Genomic DNA, 20,914 nt, shown 5'->3' with positions numbered 1-20,914 from the left:
TTTGTCTTTATCTAACAAAAAATGCAAGTAACAATTCAAGTTAAAAGAAATTTATTTACAGGTAAACATTTCAACTTTAGTATACTTTGTTGGCATTACATTGTGTTGATTGGTGTAGCCAGTCTTTTCTCTGATTTGTCCACCTGTAGAGACATAAGACAAGACATTTTAGTTAAAGGTTCACAAAACAATTTTACACTTACAATTAATTTTTGTAAAATACACTTTGAAAATAAAATTAGAAAAGAAAAAATGGGGAATACACACTTAGAAAATAAAACTTAAAAAAAATGGTAAAACACTTAGAAAACAAAATTAGGGAAAAACTGGGGGTATATACACTTAGAAAAAAAAAGCTGGGGGAATAAACACTAGGAAAATAAAATTGAAAAAAAAAGATGGGGGATTAAACACTTAGAAAATAAAATTAGAAAAAATGGGGTATATCCACTGGGAAAATAAAATTAAGGAATAAATGCAGACACTTAGAAAATAAAATTGAAAAAAAAGATGGGATTAAACACTTGGAAAATAAAATTAGAAAAAATGGGGTATATACACTGGGAAAATAAAATTAGAAAAAATGGGGTATATCCACTGGGAAAATAAAATTAAGGAATAAATGCAGAAAATAAGAAAAAATGGGGTATATACACTTAGAAAAAAAAATTGAAAAAAAAGATGGGGGAATAAACGCAGAAAATAAAATTAGAAAAAAGATGGGGTAATAAATACTTAGAATTCCTGCTCTAACATTAACTGAGATCCTTCTTACCTTAAAGATTTAGTCAAAGAGCTGTGGAAATGAATGGCCAGTGAAACATCACCATGATTTAGGCTTTTGTTTAATTTGGATTTTCAGAAGTACAGAGACACCATATGATTCAAGTGGGCAACTTGTGAGGAAGATCTCTCAGGCCTGTTGCATGCAAAAAAAATAGCAAAAGTTAGAATGGAGATTCAACTTTTTTGTGTGTAGTTTTACCTGGTCCAGTCTCCTCTTCTATAACCTCAATAGTGCTCTAGGCATGCTAGAAGAGCTGCATCTTGGTGCTAAACAGGGAAAAATTGCACACACAAAAAGCATAAGTTAGCATATATAGAGTCTGGAGATTCAACAGATAGGCATAGTTTTTTTTTTTCGGGGGGGAGTAGTTCTATCTTGATGCTAAACAGGGAAAAGTTGATTTAACCAAGGTATTTGGGGGTTGCCAAACAATTACGGGATAGAGAAATCTTACAAGAAATTTAATAAACGATCAAGATAAAGAATGAAAATTAGTTAGCGAGTGCCAAGTGCTATTTTTCCTTTTCTTATAGTAATTTGTTTTTCATTTCAAAAGGAAACAAAATATTTTTGGGAATATGTTCAATATTAGAGTGGAAAACAGAAATTTTAAAATATATTTATTTTTAGATTTTACTAAATGCTTGTTGAACTAAAAACACTAAGGAAAAAAGGATTAAAAAATACAATTACTGATTTAAAAAGGGGAAAATGAGGAAATATAATATACATGTATAATCTTAATTTGATCCTAACAGAAAGTCGGCACTCATGATTTACTTTCTCGGGCCGCACATAATGACGCGGCGGGCCAGATTTGCCCCCCGGGCCGCCGCTTTGACACCAGTGAGTTAGGAGAAAGTTGGCTTAATAGTTTTGTATACGGCGATTAAATATACAGACTGACGTTAACAGCTAGGAGAAAGTTGGCTTAACAGTTTTGTATAAGTGATTTTTTTGTAAAAACAGAACAACGGATGTTTGTCACTTGCAATGAAAACTATCATTACACAAAACACAACATCGTGCCTCTTGATGTCATTCTAGAGTGAGCATTTACCCAGCAAACTGTCGGTTGATGTCTCGGCGTTATTTGATTAAATTTAAAGTCTTGGTACACGACTCAATAATGGAGAGAAAACGGACAACATACTTTCAAAGTCAAATCGTGACGCTAACGCTAATGCTAACTAGTAACATTCGGCACACAGCCGGTGGGGAAAAGAAGCCCAAATTTAAATTGTCGACGGTGTGTTAAACCTGGCATTAAACTAAGAGATTTGTTGGCGTTTTGGGGATCAATTGATTGCTGAAAAATCTCCCGATACCGTGATAAAAACCCATTTAGGCCAGTGAATTGCTCCATTCCTTACCTCTGGCGTGATCGTCGACGGTCGGCGTTGGAAAGGCGTTGGAGAAGGAACGGTTACTGCGCATGCGCTTAATTAACTCAGCCACGTCACCAATGGGCGTAACCACGCTCCAAGGGGTGTTTTGTCCTCCCAACTCAATGTCTATGTTTTGAAGATGACGTGGCATTTTTGTGGTCTTGATGCTATAAAGCAGCATTGAATTGAATTAGATTGAATGCTTTTATTGTCATTATACAGGTATAATGAGATTTAAAGCTTTCACCACATAGAGCACAAATAACAACAGACAAATAAATAAGAAACGAATAAATAAGTAGTTGAGCGAATCAATCCAACCCTCAAAAACTATTTAATGGCTATAAAACCTCGACTGCAGCTACAGCTGCGACACATAAAAAATAATCATTAAATCAATGCACAAAAATTGGGTAAAATCCACTTCCTAGCAGCATTTAATGATTAAATACAAATACTGGAGCTTTTCAGACAAATATATATATATATATATAATATATATATAATATATATATATATATTATATATATATAATATATATATATATATTATATATATAATATATATATATATATATATATAATATATATATATATATATATATATATATATATATATATATATATATATATAAAGGCAACTTTTTGGCATGAAGCGTAATTAAAAAAAACTGTAAGTGTTTAGTAGTATAATTGTCATTTATATATATATATATATATATATATATATATATATATATATATATATATATATAAAGGGAACTTTTTGGCATGAAGCGTAATTTAAAAAAAAAATGTAAGTGTTTAGTAGTATAATTGTCATTTTTTAGTTTTATGGTACACAGGTTTTATAAAAGTGACCAGAGACCAACATGATGTGGAATGTCTTAAACTAATCGATTGGATGCTTAACAAGCAGTTATTTTCAAACAATTACATCACTGTTACGTCATGTCAAAAAACCTTTGCCACCTTTAACCTGTTAATAAGTGTCTAAAAAAAAGTTGGCCTGTGCTCAATCAACGAAACTAAAGTCGGCAGACACAATTGTTGAACTTTTGTCTCATCCGAGAGTGAGGAAAGAGGAAACCGCAAACCGGATTGAGTCACATTTGATCGCTCTGTTTTCATGTGTGTGTCATCACTCACTTTTTTTTTTTTTTACGTTTTCCCAGCATTCCAAGCGTGTTCCCTTTCTATCAATCCAGGTAATCCTGTGACAAGATACAATCAAGTTCAATAAATCACACAGATGAGCAAACCTGTAAAGAAGAATAAAAACTCACCTTTTCCAAAAACTTCCTCTGTCAAATTCCATGTGGAGAAACAAAACATTCAAAAAAAGAAAATCACGTGCATCTTCCAATCGAAAAATCCGAAAACCCTGACCCTTTTTTTTTGTTGCACTAACTCATATCACAAATTTAAAAAAGAGACAATTTGGGCAAAATACGGTCTAAAGATCTTTTATTGACACAAATAATTTAATAAGTTAGTCACGTGAGCTACTTCTATTCTTGGCGGACGCATAACATCATTATCAAGTGCGGAAAAAAATCGGCTACAACGTTGGAAGAAAGTGGAAGACTGTTTGAGCGTAGCTTAGCATTTTATTGCTTTATTTCGTGTGTGTGTGTGTTTGGTATTGTGGAATGTCAAAACGACAGCGAAAAGTTGATGCCATGTGCGAGAGAACGTGCAAAGAGAGAGTAAGAGAGAAAAAGTGAGAGAGATTGTGAGAGAGGAGACATGCAAATACTTTCAGTCAGGCAATCACTCGCTTTTAGCGCCCTCCAGTGGCCATAGAGGTAGTTGCTGCATGCCTAGTGAGTTATGATAGTTGATTTTATTAGGCACACCTTACAATAAAATGATGAGATCCAATGATAGATTAGTTTAAGCTTAAGGAAAGATCATTTTTTATGAGATATGGAATTATTCAGGGAGGATGTTTGATTTTTTTTCTCTTTTAGTTGTCCCAAGTATGTCGTAAATAGCGAATATTAAAATGGAAATGAAATAGTTACGAGGGGTAATAGAGGTAAAGGGGGATTTATAAGGTAAGGTTGTATTAGAGGAAAGCTTTTATTGGTAAAATTCATTATTTTAAAGTATTTAGTTAATTAAAAGAGAATTGAAATGGTTACTATGGGCATGTAGTTTAAGTTAAGTTTTATTTTAATTGAGGCGTAGTATTTACTAGAGCATTTTATAATGCTAAAAGTATTCTACTGGATCTCAACACTTAAAAAGTGCGGGTGTACATAATATTATGACCAGTAGAATCAGTCAATTGGTGCGTCATTTGTTAAAATAAAAAAAATTACACTTCCTTCATTTTAACAGATCTTATTTACAAGATGAAAATATATTCGCCGTATGGAACTTTCAGAAGAAGGCACACATCTCCTTTTTTGCCGAGCTCCCTAAAAAAACGTCTTCTACAACATGCAACATTGTTTTCGGTGACGCTGCCTCCCGTCGCGTCTCGTAATGCCGCAAACATAACGTAAACATGGCTCTGGCGTGCATGATGCCAAACATGAAATGATGGTTTTCCTTTTTTGTTTTTTTTTGCCTGTGGGCTCAGAGCCTTACATTCATCACAGTATCCTAAAATCCATTAAAAACAAAATGGAAAAAGTACCTTTGTTTTAATACCCTTGAGACCATAATTGTGTGCTATCTATTCAGTGGTACTCAAATTTTGCAAGCTAGTGTTGATCCTCAAGAGGCGTGCGTGGGGGGGTGTGTGTTCCTCAGTCCAGCATTGCCCTCTGAAGGGTTGAAAAGAGAAGAAAAAAAAACACTAACCAAGAAGAAAAGAGGTCTCGCTACGACTCCAAGGTGGCGCTGTCAGACTGTGAGAGCGTGTTAGCGGAGGGGAAGAGGTCTCTTTGGTCCGTGGGGCTTTGGTAGTCCGATGTCAGTTCGGCGTCCAGAAACAGCGACGAAAGGGCCGCCTGCGACGACGAGCCTTTCTTCAGGCACTGCGAGTAAAAGTTGAGCAGCAGGTCCAGCTTGTCCTCGATGGACTGAATCTGAAGAGTGAGCAAATGTGTCTATTTCTGTCACAGAAAGTGCAATATACAGATGCTCCCCTACTTACGAACGAGTTAGGTTCCGAGCGATTTTTCATAAGTTGAATTTGTTTGTAAGTTGATTCAGTGCTATATTTTGTATTATAATTTATGTTTAAGGCCTATATAAGTATATTGAAGGTTTATATAAGTGCATTTGTATGTTTAAGGCTTGTATGAGTAACACGCATTGGTTTGTACTGAAAAAAACATTTAATAAAATGGAGAGAATATGTACAGTACTGTATATATAGAGAGAGATTTATGTATTAGAAACTGGCCGAAAGAAGCGATCTAACGACGATTGCACAGTTTTCTTTTTTTTTTTTCATCATAAATGATGCGGTAGCACTGTATGGCATCATTCAATTGATTTTCAAACTTTGTGCAACGTTCAATATTTGGGTCCTGCTGCTCCATCTTTCTGTTTACAAATGGTACAGACGGTGGAACGATTCAATGCCCGTGCAACGCTCACCACTTTCTCACGCGCATCAAGCTTCGTTATTATTGCCACTCATTTCAAATGAAATGGCTTGCCTCTTCCTTGCACCTCCCTCACTAGAAGCCTTTCGCTTTTTACCAACCATATTCAATAATGGATGCACGAGATATTTAATGATACAAATGAAAAAGGTTCTTTGCGCACTGGAGATACGTCACGCACTTACGCAGTTTACGCAACTTACGCACTCCAACGAACTGGGCAGAGGAAGGTGGATGCTGGGTGAGCTGAGCGTTCACAGCGCCAGGCGTTGTCGGTATTAGCGGCGGAAAGAAGCACTACTCGGAAAAAAAATACAAAATCGAACTTACGAACATTTTTCGACATAAACGCAATTTGCAGACATGTTTGTATGTACCGTTGTTCGTAAGTCGTATGTTCGTAAGTAGGGCAGCGTCTGTACAATAGCCTTAGTTCGCGTTATGTGCGATCACCAAAGAACTATACCTGTTTCTCCACTTTGACCACACGTCCCATCATGCTGAGCTCATCCAGAGAGTCCAGTTCCGGCGGCGTCTTCTCACCTTTTTCAGATCGCGCCTTCTTATCAGTCTGTACGGCACCTCGTCCAATGATCTGGTCCACCCTGACCCAAGCCACATGGCATCATTTCAAAAGAAATGTATTTATTTATCCAGGGAATGTTTTTCTCATACTACCGCATCTGCAGGCTCTTGATGCGGCCAAGCATGTCTAGGTGTCCGGCCGAGTATTGCTCGATGACGTCCTTCACGTCGTACGGACGCAGCGTCTCCTTGAACTTCCTCTTGGCCACCAGGAACTTCAAAATCCTGCAGATGTGCACACAAATAGATGCACTGGTTATGTCGTGTTGCACCCCCCGACGCTCTCACAATTAAAAAATGAAACCCCCGCCACGTAAGATTAATTACAGTACCCAATGACCTTATCATTCACAAACAGGCCTTTCAAAAAGAGCAAAGCATGCACATATATTGTAACGATGAGGATGAAGATGCGACATTTGGCTTATCAGGATTTGCTGCCTCAGCAAAGCGTGACAGTGTGAGCACTTATGGAATCACAACTGTTAACTGATAGTCAAAGAGAAAAAAAAATAAGCACAGATCTTAATTAACAGACCTGGGAAGGAATTTTTTTTGGGTTGCAAAAATTAGGGCACTTTAATGTTTGGATCTGGATAGAACTCAACTCCCCTTTACCTATAAATACACAACAACAAGGAGGAGGAGGAGGAGGAGGAACATGGTAAGTTTAAACACACACCAAACTCATAACTATTGGTTTTATATTACTGAAGAGGATTTTGTTCAAATCTATTGATATGAACAACGTTTGTATCTATCTGTTTTAATTGATTTTATACAGATTGGAAGCTTCCACAAACAGCAAATTTTGTCAACTTCGAGAAACAATACCGAGTACAGACGGTTTGGGGACCAGTTGGGCTGTAGTGGACAAATGCACTAACGCAGGGGTCGGGAACCTTTTTGAAGAGAGCCATACACAATTCCTATTTTCAAATGTTATTCCTTGAGAGCCAAACACACAATTTAAAAATCAAAAATACATGAAAATGTTTTTTTTTGTGTGTCATTTTACCACTTTTAAAATACAAAGACTCTGAATTATTTTCACAAAGTTGTTACGCTGTTGCTAATCAATGAATATCAATGAGTTCAATAAGTATCAATGAGGGAATGGATGCAGAAGACTCTAATGAAAAAAAAAATGACGACGTGACGCTCCTATTGGTGCATTTGGGACTCGGCTCTCACACCACTGGTTTCCATATTTTAGTTCAGAGCCATATGCACTCATCAAAAGAGCCACATGTGGCTCCCGAGCCATAGGTTCCCTACCCCTGCACTAACAAATGGATAGAAACTTGCCCTTGTCGACAGAAATATAACACCTGGCGTGTTAATTTATTCCCCAATTTATTTAGCAATTGTGCAGAAAGCAGCTTTTGGCTTGGGTGACGGATTGTCTTCCTCCCTATGTTGCCTTGGCTGCTCACGTACATGCAAACGTTTTGAAATTTAACACATGCCGGCAGTCTCCTTCTCACAGAGGCAGCAAATATTACTGCCAAAGCATCAAATGTGACAAAAAACGGTCTGAAAACAAGAATGTTGAAAGACCCCCACCAAGGCCAAACAAGACTGACCTTTACCGTAAAAGCTATCATTATTGTGTAGTGTATATTTGTATGAAAAGATGCAAATAATTAAGTTAGTTTTGTGACTTATATTGCACATTTTTTTTCTAGTTAACGACCTTAAAGATTTGTTTGAGGTGAAGTATAATGTGCATGAACCACTTTTGAAAATGTTGGGATATTTTATGCATTTTTTGGGGGAATTAATCCTCATTTTAAAACAGAACAAATATTTATTGGGAAAAAACTGTTTTACAGTAACATACCTGTCAACCTCTGCCGATAACTGCCCTTATAAATGATTATGATTCCCCTTACAAACCCCCCAAAAACCTTACAAACACCGTACGACTCGTCTCAGTTTCTTGAATAAGGCAGCGTTTAGTCTGTCATTTCACGCGTGACTCACCTAACGGCTCGGATGAGTGTCTTGACAGCAGGGATGACATCGTCCATTGCCACGTCGCAGTAGCCTTTGTCCTCCGCGCTGTCTTCGCCCAGGCCCTCAACTATCAAATGAAAGGTGTTTTGGAAAATTGATTCTGCAATATATCACAATATTATTTTGCACAATTCCTCTGTTGATTCAAACAACGTTTGGTCGACCGGACGTTTGGTAGAACGGGTTCGCATGCAATTGATAGAATTTAACATCGAGTGAATAGGGTTAGGGTTAAACAAATGAAAGTCTCGTGACGCGAACCCGCTCTACCAAACGTCCGCTCTACCAAACGTCCGCTCTACCAAACGTCCGCTCTACCAAACGTCCGCTCTACCAAACGTCCGCTCTACCAAACGTCCGCTCTACCAAACGTCCGCTCTACCAAACGTCCGCTCTACCAAACGTCCGCTCTACCAAACGTCCGCTCTACCAAACGTCCGCTCTACCAAACGCCCGCTCTACCGAACGTCCGTTCTACCAAACGTCCGGTTGACCAAACGTCGACGGAGGTTGGCAGCTCTGTAAATATGTCATTAATATGTGCTGTCCCTTATCAAATAAGTCAATCAATCAAAACATCTTAATATTCAGAACTTAAACTTGTTTTGTCAGTCTCTAAAATGCGTAATACCTTCGACAGGAGGCCTGGCTTTGAGCCGGAGTGACGTCCGAAAGCGAGTTCGGTCGTTGAAGCTCCAACTCTTCTGCACCTTGCCAGGACTGGCCGCCTCGGGGACGTTCTCCTGGGTGGGCGAGTGCCTAACGCTCTGGCCGGGCACCTGTGGTGACGCCTTGTTCCGGATGACTTGGCTCGAGCGGGAATTGTTCATCCGGATCCTGTCCCGGAAACCGAGTTTACTGCTGCCGACCGACAGAGAAAAAAAAAAAGAGTTCAGTTTCTATTTCTATGCAGTGCGGGATTGCTGATTTGTTTGTTTTTTTGTTCCCCTCCCTTTGGGATCTGTAAATCCATGCGGCTAATAAAAGTGATGCGAGTTTGGTTTAAAAAAAAAAGTATCATCATGGCGACGGGAATCATGCCTGCCCACTTTACTTCATCATGACTTGGCAGGCGCTGGAAAAGCTGAAAAATGCTATTGGAATAAAAGACACGCTCCCGTAATCGCATCGGATTAAGCCAAAAAAAAAAAAAAGGGGACTTCAGAGTGCACACGCACACCTGAAAAATGAACACCTGCACAAACTTGCGCGCTCGGGACAAAAGTAGTCAACAAAAACGCAAAGCAGTGACATTGGGAAAGCAACGCAGTCACGCATTCACGCATTCACGCATTCCTCCATTAGCAGAGCACATTTTCGCAAACACGCAGTTTTGGGGAATGAAATGATATACTCTTTTTGAGCATGTGGAAAAGTGGATTGTGAAAGTTTCACAACGTAGCCAAACAAATGCAAGCAAAGGTCTTAGCAGAAGTCTACACACCGCTGTTTGATTTTTTAAAAACTTTTATATAGTTCAGATTATTGTTTCTGCAATGACTTTTTAGGATGGTTTTAATTTTCATAAATACTACTTTGCATTATAGCAATTTTACACTTTCTTTTTGTACTTTTTAACACATTATCAAGCTTTTATCTTATGTTTTTTCTATGTAACATGATGACATGTATTTTGCCTTTTTTAAAGTTTAAATTTGCATTTTGTTCTCATGTTACAACTTTTTGGCCATTTTACATTTTGCAAGTGAAAAGGTTTGGTAAGAGTTAATACTTTACATCACATTAATTGTAAATGTCATGAGCTATAATAGTCTAAAAGTTTATTTCTCATACTATAACAAAGTTGTCATGTAAAATAATGTACTAGTCTGTTGACTAGTGCACTCATTTTTATGACTGTTTTTGACGTATTATATCTGTACTGTAAAACACCTTTTAATTACATGGCCAATCTTTTTTTAAGTAAAAATGAAAATCATATCATGACAAGAAGACATTTTCAAATGTAAATTATTTACCTTTGTGTTATTCGGACTCTTTACTAATAATAAAATAATTACATGAAACATTTTGATTTGTTCCAATATTAAAAAAAAACAATTACATGTAAAATTACTACAGACGCTCCCCTACTTACGAACGAGTTAGGTTCCGAGCGATTGTTCATAAGTTGAATTTGTTTGTAAGTTGATTCAGTGCTATATTTTGTATTATAATTTATGTTTAAGGCCTATATAAGTATATTGAAGGTTTATATACGTGCATTTGTATGTTTAAGGCTTGTATAAGTAACACGCATTGGTTTGTACTGAAAAAAACATTTCATAAAATGGAGAGAATATGTACAGTACTGTATAGAGAGAGAGAGAGATTTATGTATTAGAAAGTGGCCGAAAGAAGCGATCTAACGACGATTGCACAGTTTTCTTCTTTTTTTCATCATAAATGATGCGGTAGCACTGTATGGCATCATTCAACTGATTTGCAAACTTTGTGCAACGTTCAATATTTGGGTCCTGCTGCTCGATCATTACTCAATTTTTTTATTTTTATTTTTTTTAATTTCCAGGTCACACTACCCCCCCTCATTTTTTTTATCAGTTAAAAATACAACTTCCATTCCAATATCCTTAGCAATGAACTTTTTAACATCTCTATAGGACTCATAAAATTTTGGGGCTCTTAATGGAAGGCCTTTTTAAATAATAACAGGTGTGTGCTGACCTCTACCTATCATGAGGGGCAAAAAAAAAAAGGTAAATTGCAGTGTTGTTGTGGATATGAGCATTGCAATAGGCAATTTTTGATGGAAAATGTTCATGCCGAGAGAAACATGAGAGCACTTAAGAGCTGGTAAATAATAAAGAAAGAAAAGAGGCATGCTAAATGATTCATGGCAAGGCCAGCCAAACGCCCGCCTTACCATTAGACATGCTGGACTCGTCACGCTCGTAAAACATCGGCGACTTCCGCACATGCGTTACGCGTTGATGCTTTATTAATAAAAGAGCAACGGCGAGCTGAATCGTGGCAAAGTTGCCTCGCGAAACATCTCGTCATGTTAAGATATTCATTTTAGTTTCGACTTTTGCGGACCACAGATCGATAGATTACTGTATTTGTAAATTGTGCATGTATGGGAAATTCATTCATAATTTGAATTAATTTTAAAATATATATTTCCGTTGTAAATATGTTTAGGTTAAGAAATGTGTGTTTTTCTTTTTAAAAATGTCTTGGCAATTTTTAATCTAAGGATTAGTAAACAGGTATACAATTAATGTATTGGTCATTTTTAAAATTATTTGAATTTAAAACATTGAAGAATAGTACAATGTTTTATTTTTTAGTCGCATTAAATTCAAATAAACACAATTTTAATAATAAAATGTATTTAAAATGGATAAATGGGGAAAACAAAGACTATACATACATCAATATGATTTTCACCTATTTTTAGTATCTTATTTCACTTATATTCAATTATTTTTATCATCACTGTATTCAGTGATGATAAAAATCTAGATGACAATCTATAAAATAGAGATTTGTGAAAATGAGTCATATGTTTGTAATAAGTCAAATGTGAAACGCTTTTTTTGTAACAGTAGGAGCTTTAAATTATTGTTGTGGTATTGAAATTAAAGTTAGTGATTTTTTTTTCCCCTAAAAAACTATTACTGGTCATCCATAAATTGAATTTTAAAAGAAACTGCGATCAAGTTAAGGGGTATCTTTATCCCTCAGCAATTTCACATTCAAGCTCACTTATCTCCGTGAACAGTACAAAACAACTCTGGTCCGCAAAAAAAGAATGCAATAGGCAAGCGATCAAATATTCAAAGTGGATGGCGGTGGCGGTCGTGCACAGGCTGCGTGCGCGAATACCTCTGCTTGCGTCCGGCATGAATCCGGAAGAGACCTCGCTTTTTAGCGAGCACTTGACTGGAGGAGGAGACACACAAGGTAAAGAGGGTGAGGAGGTACAGGGAAGAGGGAGGGCCATTGTAGGAGGAAGCAGGAAAAAGTGCAAGTGAGGGATGGAAGGGTGCAGGGGGGGGCTCAACATTTCAAATTGCCTAAAAAGCGCCAAAGGAACACTGATTGCTCTCTTCATTAGATGCACCTACACAGAAAAATATCATTTTACTATTTTACCTAGGTCTAAAATGTCTTCTGTGTCTGTCTTGCTACTGCAACCAAGAAAATTTCCAGAATACGGGATTAAATAAAATTATAATCTAATGTAACCTAATATAATCCAATATAATCCAATGTAATCCAATATAATCCAATGTAATTCAATATAATCCAATGTAATCTAATATAATACAATATAATACAATGTAATTCAATATAATCCAATGTAATCTAATATAATCCAATATAATCCAATGTAATCCAATCCAATGTAATCTAATCCAATGTAATCTAATCCAATGTAATCTAATCCAATGTAATCTAATGTAATTCAATATAATCCAATATAATCCAATATAATCCAATATAATCCAATGCAATTCAATATAATACAATGTAATCTAATATAATCCAATATAATCCAATGTAATTCAATATAATCCAATGTAATCCAATGTAATCTAATATAATCTAATATAATCCAATGTAATCCAATCCAATGTAATCTGATCCAATGTAATCCAATGTAAACATCAAACATCAATTTTAATTTAATTTTTAAGAAAGATTTGTTAAATGCATTTCACAATTGCATGGAAATCAACTAGAACCGTCACAATCTAATGCATTTAGTCAGAATGTTTGTTTTTTTCCAATACAGTGATTAACCATTATTGATCCATATATAGAGGTGCACTGCCGGGCTTTGAGAGTCCAAGTTGCGCATTATAGTGCAGAAAATACGGTAATCATATTTTTGCCACTACCACATTTACCAGACTTTTTTTATTTTTTAGATCAACCAGCAGTATTATAGCATTTTCACCATTTCATATACATAAGAGTTGCCTTGCAGCCGTTTCTATTTTTGCATCAAAACTCTTTCTGCAGGTGCACTTATGGTTTGTCCAGTGTCTGTAACCCCAAATGTCGCTTTTTGGCGTAAAATGACACTCTGCGAATCATCAATTTCCGGATCAGCAGGTGATGGATGGCAAGCATGCGTGACACCTCATGAGTATATCTATCAACAACAATAATTCATCCAAACACCCCAAAACAACTTAAGTCGCTCATCTTGAATTCACCAGTAAGTCAAGCAAGCAAAACTGCATGGGCCCTGGGCCCCAAAATGGCAGCTGATGACATGAGGCACAAACCTGCGTGGCGCTTCTGGCCTCCTGGCGAGGAGGAGGAGGAGGAGGAGGAGGAGGAGGGCAAAATGAGGTGGATGTCGTGATGGTGGCGACAAAGAGAAGAAGAAGAGTGAAAAGCGGTGAGGAGGAGGAGGAGGATGAAAACATAGATGAAGGCACGCCCATTTTTTGGGCAACAGCGTTAGTGCGTTCAATCATTGTTAGCCGCATGGCAACACAAAAGCTTGAGTGTGTGTGTGTTGGAGTATGTATGTCCCTATGACGCGGGCCGTGGTGCGAGCTGCGTACCTGTCCCCCGACATATAGGGGGCGCTGTAGGGCCGCAGCCCTGACAGCGGCGTGTGGTGGAAGTTGGCGCTGTAAGGCGGCGGCGGCGCCCTCTGGGTGGCGTTCCGCTGCCGCTGGAGGTGACTGAACAGTAGCGTCAGTTCTCTGACGGCCACGTGCACAAATAAACATAAAACATGACAAATTCAACACAAAAACAAACAAAAAACAACACAACAGGGGATGAAGAAGGCAAAATCAAAAGATGCAAAAAGGCCATCATGGTCCTGCGCGCAAAAGGAGAGGAAATATCGGGGGAAAAAAAATATATACAGCGGAAGAATAAAAATTGATGACGTCCAATCGTGAGTTGGTTACGCAATATGTATTTGTCATGTTGACAAATTAGTTTTCTGAATGCATGCATTTGAACTGACAATGTACTTTTTGGAAACAAATTGGTTCGGTCTCAGATTTAAAATCTAACTTTTTTTTTGTTAAGAAAAAGCCAAGCATACAAATTTGTTTAGTCAACTAATTTCAACCAATTTTTATTTTGTGAACTCATAAAAGAGCTCATTGATCTAAATATGTAGTAATCAACACATTTATTTGAACCTTGGTTGTCTAAAATTTGTAAAATGTATCCGCTACTTTTTAGTAACGGATAAATTTTACAAATTTTACTAAAAAGTCCCATGCACAACTTTTTGTCTAAACTCATGTGAATTAGTTTTTGTAACTTTTTTTTTATTCACTCACAGACAATCATCATTTTTGGGGTCAAACTTTGTTATTGAGCAAGTTTTTTCATGATCGAAAATAGAATTTTAAAGAAATACAAATTCACGCTCAAGTTATGAAACGTAAATTGTGACATAGCTTTTCGCAATCTAAATACATTTCCATTAATTCCTAATCAGAGCCTAATTTGGACATTCCACTGTATATTTTTGTGATTGACTCTCAAGTTCCTCTCCTTTTGAGCAAATTAGTGAAATTAATGAAAAAAGAACAATGTCATAAAGTAAATCAAATAGAATCAAATGATCGTGTCATTGGGAGATAATTCACAATTATGAGGGAGATTATTAAAAGCATGAGTCAGTGGAGGGGGGGCACGCACTTACAAAAACAATGTTTGTGTGTGTTTGTGTGTGTGCAATTGCAGCAGATAAAAAGTCTACTAAACATGCGTGTCTAACCAACACGTCAAAATCACGCAATTGAGCGGGCGGCCAAAGTATTACCTGAAAGCCGGTAGCATGCTGTCATAGAAATACCAGGTGGCCGTCAGATAGGAGTGTTTGGCGTCAGTGGAGTACAAACGCCAGGCGGCCTGGCGAGGCGAACACACACAAATCACATTACACACCGTATTCAACACAGCAAAAGCAGGCGGACTCCATTTTTGTTAGTCAAGTCCATTGCAGCATTTTCGATCATGTAATTTTCGCCGTGAGTTTACTGTTAGTATGTACTTTTTAATATAGTTTTTAAACATCATATGCATACGTATTTGTACTTTGTCTTGCTATATTTGACTGATGAAATTGCTTTAATATTGTTATGTCACTCATCAACTGCGCAAGCAACTTTATAGACTATTATATATATTTATGGTATATATATATATATATATATATATATATATATATATATATATATATGTATATGTATGTGCATGTGTATGTATGTGTATGTATGTGTGTGTGTATGTATGTGTGTGTATGTATGTGTGTATGTGTGTGTATGTATGTGTGTATGTATGTGTGTGTATGTATGCGTGTGTGTATGTGTGTGTTTGTATGCGTGTGTGTATGTGTGTGTGTATGTGTATGTATGTATGTGTGTGTATGTATGTATGTATGTATGTATGTATGTATGTGTATGTGTGTATGTATGTGCATGTGCATGTGTATGTATGTGCATGTGTATGTATGTGCATGTGTATGTATGTGCATGTGTATGTATGTGCATGTGTATGTATGTGCATGTATGTGCATGTGTATGTATGTGCATGTGTATGTATGTGCATGTGTATGTATGTGCATATATGTGTGTATTTATGTGTATGTATGCGTGTGTGTGTGTGTATGTATGTGTGTGTATGTATGTGTGTGTATGTATGTATGTGTGTGTATGTATGTGCATGTGCATGTGCATGTGTACGTATGTGCATGTGCATGTGTATGTATGTGCATGTGTATGTATGTGCATGTAAGTGCATGTAAGTGCATGTAAGTGTATGTAAGTGTATGTAAGTATGTATGTATGTGTATATATGTATGTATACATATATATGTGTATGTATATACATGTGTATATATATATATATGTATGTGTATATATGTGTATGTGTGTATGTGTGTGTATGTGTGTATATGTGTATATGTGTATATACATATATATATATATATATATATATATATATATATATATATATATATATATATATGTATGTATGTATATACATATATATATATACATATATGTATATATATGCTATATATCCATGTATACTGTAGCTGCTTGTACCTGAATGAGGTTGGCAGCAGGCATGCGTCTCTTCTCAAAGTGCTTCTGTCTGTGCTGCTCCTGAACCTTCAAGGCAAAGCCTGACCCAAGAATGCCCTAAAATTGAAAACGAGTAAGAACAGGAGCTTGTATGCAGGATACATTAACACAAAAAAAAAAATCATAAAATAACAGACTTACTGCAGGCAAGGCAAAGAAGGAGACGCCTAGGAGAGCAAAACCAGCCGCCAAGAGACGCCCCTGCCATGTACGAGGGATTTTGTCGCCGTAACCAATAGTGGTCAACGTTATCTAGAAATTATAAACAGACATTAAAAATATATATATATTGCATGTTTATCTTGTATTCTGATGTGTTTTCATCACAACCATTCAACCATACAGAGGTAAAATTGAATAAAAACAATATTAAAAAAAGAACAGTTGAGAACAAAAAGGAGTAATAAAATAAAAACAAATAAAGGAACAAAGAATACACATATTTAACTAAAAAAAATATGAATTAAGTTTAAAAAAAAATGAAATCTCCAATTCATTCATAAAAAAACATTTCAACAATACATATATATATATTAATCTCATCACAAAAATAAGAATGTCAGAATAGTTAAGAGTAAAAAAGGTGAAACATTAAAAAAAGAGAGAAAATAAGCCCTTCCTATGAAACTGCACCTCAAAATATCATCATTGTAAATGCATGCTTCTTAATGAAGCTCCTCTCTTGGCACTCCTGCGTAAGAAATGAAGCGGTCACAGCGATTTCCTCCTTGCTACTCACAATGCCCCACCAGAGGGAGTCTGCATAGTTGCTGAAGTCAGTGTTGTCCTTCTCGGCCAGGTAGACGAGGAATGAGGCAAAGATAAGCACCAGAAAGCCGATGTACCACGCCGTGATCAGCTCCTGAGAGATGCACAGGAAGTCAGCTGTTGCACCCATTAATCATCACTCTCATATCGATGCGCTAATCACTTTCAAACGGCCATTCGAGCTGCACGTTCGTCCTTATCAGCACAAAGGCTGGACGCCAAATGAGCCTTCCAGTGAACTTTGGCCTTTCAGGCAGCCGGCGAGTACGTAACAGACGCTCATTGCTTATTCTTGAGCTTTTGTCCCATTAAACTACCATTAAAAATCTTCAATAATCGCATTCCAGTGCAGTCGTGATCAGCGGAAGTTTAGCGTTAGCCATGTGAGGGTGATAACTTGTTTTTTTCCCGTCAATTTTTATTGATATCACAATTCATTGTTTTTACAATTGCTCCCCTTATTAATGATTGAAATTCCCCTTATTAAGCAATAATAAACCATACAAACACAATGCAGTACATATTAAAATAGGGTGCACTAAAAAGTCTAAAATTTTCCCCAAAGTGGACAGGGTGCCCAATCAGTTTTGTATGCACTAAATTGAAAAGAATCTGTAGATATCACTGTGACGCTGACATCTTGACTATGTGGGTACATTGCTTGCTTACATGCACAGTCTTACAAAAAAAACATACTTTTTACAAAAAAAATCCCGTCCAAAATTGCTTATTTTTTTAAAACAGTATGTATTGAGTAAAATATATTTTTGTCTCATTATTAATTAAGCATTATAATTTTGCGTATTTTTCATATATATATATATACACACACATACATGCATATACACATACATGCATATACACATACATGCATATACACATACATGCATATACACATACATGTATATACACATACATGCACATACACATACATGCATATACACATACATGCACATACACATACATGCATATACACATACATGCATATACACATAAATGTAAATACACATACATGTATATACACATACATGCATATGCACATACATGCATATGCACATACATGTATATACACATACATGTATATACACATACATGTATATACACATACATATATACACACACATATATACACATTTATACACACATACACATACATATATACACACAACATACATATATATACACACACACATATTTACATATATACACACATACACGTTAATACATATATACACACACATACACATATATACATATACACACACATACACATATATACATATATACACACACACATACATACACACATATATACACATACACGTATATACACATTTTTGTTTTATTCTTGGTCAGAATGTTTACATCTAAACTGTTGTCAGACCATTTTTGAAGTATTTTATTGATTATTTTCATCTTTATTGATTCCCACCTTGCTGTGAGCATAGACGACCGATCCCAGCAGCTTCCAAGTGCCCCCGCGCCGATCCATGCGTACCATGCGCAGGATCTGTAGAAAGCGCATGCTACGGAGCGCCGACGTAGCAAAGATGTTTCCCTGCGTGCCCGCCGCAATGACGGCCAGCGACGCTACGAAGACGATGAAGTCTGAAAAGAAAGCGACGAAAAAAAAGTGAGGAAAGAACGGCGATGGCCGAGGATTTCCTGACTAGCTCCTGACCGATGATGCAGAAGGGCTTGCGGGCGAATCGCAGCCGTCCCTTCCAGCCGCGATATCGGCAGCAGCAGCCCGCCGCCCAGATTCTGATGAAGTATTCCAGGCCGAACACCACGATCATCACAAACTCCTGCGAAACGAACACAACAAAAGGATGCAGCGAAGTTCTACGGATTCAACGAGTTAACATCGATCTGGATCGCTTTGCTAGGCGAATATCAAATCGACATCCACATCAACGTTTAAATACGCCTTTTTTGGTTTTTGAATGGTTTTCATTAAAATGCCTGAAAGGTTTCTGCAACACAACCGTCAAATACATTTGCCTTGTATTTATCACGTAAGGAGAAATCTAACTGAATGTGTTGAATGTCAACATACAGTAATATTGGATTATATTATATATTGAAGAACCTTGAATCAAAATTTTAAACATGGAAGATTTTGTATTATCGGCACTAATATTTGCTATCCAAAAAAAACGTATACTGTTACCCATTATCGTGAAAGTCATGATCAACATACACCTAGTATTTCTGCTAAATAAAATAAATGACATATTTGATTGGAAATATCATAAGTGCATTAAACACAGAATACTTAACATGACTGGAGAGATGAATCCCAGCCAGGGAAAGTTAGCAAATACATTAGAAAAATTTTGAAATGTTAAATGCTAAATTCAGATTTAGATTTCTAGTTAATTAATGCAATGATAACGATAGGTATACGTAAGTATGCTTTGTAAGCGGATTGGAGGACTTTTTAAAAATCTGTCTGTACATTTGAATATACAGTGGTACCTCGACATACGAGTGCCCCGACATACGAGCAATTTGAGATACGAGTAAAATTTCGGGCAAATATTTATCTTGAGATACGAGACAAATTTTGATATACGAGCATACAGCGGACGCAGCAGAACATCATGGCCACTGTCTTTCTGGTCGCAACTCCCTCGTGTAATGTCTCTACGAGCACTAGGCGGAGCGTTGCATTTTTTTTCAGTGTTTTTTTTCCCGTTAGTCAGTGCGAATGGCGGAGCGGTCGCTAATACGAGAGGAGTATATACTACGCCTCGTTGGCAAGTGGTCGTGCGTTATCCTATTGTGAGGACATTTGTGTGCATCATTTTTGGGAATATTTTGAAGGGAAGACAAAAGCAAACAACCCTCAATAGGTTGCAATAGGTTAATGCTGACATTACCTCTGAAGTTAATATCTATTACGGTCTTATTTTGACGGTCTTTTTCCAAGACATGAGTAAATTCCTTTAGTGGCTAAGCGCCCGCTCATCGACTCGGCCGTTCACCGGGCGTGAGAAGAAGGCGCCGAATAAAGCGAGGAAAGCGAAAAGGGAGGAGCCGAGGAGGCCGGGGCCGCTTCAGGCCAGGCCGGCGTCCATTAAGAGTCCGTATCATGGCGGCCGGTAGGGAGGATTATTATGGGATGGCTATTAGGATTAGTGGACGGTGTCTGCCATTTCCTGCACACTTGACAGCACCTGAATCCCCCGCGCTGCTTAGTCGGCGCTCTGTGAACAATATAACGCTAAAGTGTGCGAGTGCGTGTTTACACACCATTTTTAAGGTCAACTTCAAACGCTTTTCAAGCACTTTCCACCTCAAATGTTAAGCTTTTAATCTTGCAACTGTGCTCAACATCTACAGCAGTGTTATATGCACAGAGTAAATCCATTCAATTAGAATCATTAAATAATCATTGAAATAATCTAAAATCTCAAAATTGTAATGTGTGTTTGGACCATTTTTTTCCCCAGACTATAAATTGCAGTTTTTTCATATTTTGCGATGTGTTTTTCTCTCTCGCTGTCCACGACAGCCCGTTATGTTGTTATTTAGGCTATAATTATCTGAAAAAAATCTTATGTTAACAAAAAAGTATTTCATTTTTTAATGACTTACCTTATGTTGTTTTTTAATTTCTGATAAAATATATTACTGTCCTCCCAAATATATATTTTTTCACTCTTTATTGTGTATTTTTTGGCTCTTGCGAAAT

At 36.9% G+C, this 20,914-nt stretch overlaps 1 protein-coding gene across 3 annotated transcripts in view; it reads right to left on the bottom strand.

The window, feature by feature from the left end:
• Positions 1–34: 34 nt before the first annotated feature.
• Positions 35–20,914, bottom strand: part of kcnq4 (potassium voltage-gated channel subfamily Q member 4) — a 44,794-nt gene continuing 23,914 nt past the window's right edge. The window contains exons 4-20 of one of the 3 annotated variants that reach the window (XM_077589926.1): positions 18,896–19,022; positions 18,647–18,822; positions 17,186–17,308; positions 16,588–16,698; positions 16,408–16,503; positions 15,120–15,208; positions 13,606–13,626; positions 12,194–12,250; positions 8,976–9,205; positions 8,312–8,411; positions 6,419–6,550; positions 6,207–6,345; positions 3,324–5,215; positions 2,161–2,342; positions 986–1,053; positions 776–919; positions 35–143 (exon numbers count right to left, since the gene is read on the bottom strand). In XM_077589926.1, coding sequence (XP_077446052.1) covers positions 5,009–5,215; positions 6,207–6,345; positions 6,419–6,550; positions 8,312–8,411; positions 8,976–9,205; positions 12,194–12,250; positions 13,606–13,626; positions 15,120–15,208; positions 16,408–16,503; positions 16,588–16,698; positions 17,186–17,308; positions 18,647–18,822; positions 18,896–19,022 — 1,608 coding nt within the window. In that variant the 3' untranslated portion in view covers positions 35–143; positions 776–919; positions 986–1,053; positions 2,161–2,342; positions 3,324–5,008. Of the gene's footprint in view, positions 144–775; positions 920–985; positions 1,054–2,160; positions 2,343–3,323; positions 5,216–6,206; positions 6,346–6,418; positions 6,551–8,311; positions 8,412–8,975; positions 9,206–12,193; positions 12,251–13,605; positions 13,627–13,890; positions 14,035–15,119; positions 15,209–16,407; positions 16,504–16,587; positions 16,699–17,185; positions 17,309–18,646; positions 18,823–18,895; positions 19,023–20,914 lie in introns of all 3 variants that reach the window. The other 2 variants (XM_077589925.1, XM_077589927.1) reach the window with 2 other exon arrangements.

The sequence above is a fragment of the Stigmatopora argus genome, chromosome 21 (genome assembly GCF_051989625.1).
Source record: "Stigmatopora argus isolate UIUO_Sarg chromosome 21, RoL_Sarg_1.0, whole genome shotgun sequence".
NCBI classification, from domain to species: domain Eukaryota; kingdom Metazoa; phylum Chordata; class Actinopteri; order Syngnathiformes; family Syngnathidae; genus Stigmatopora; species Stigmatopora argus.
The sequence above is the reverse complement of the archived record's forward strand: the minus strand, read 5'-3'. Positions and strand labels throughout refer to the sequence as shown.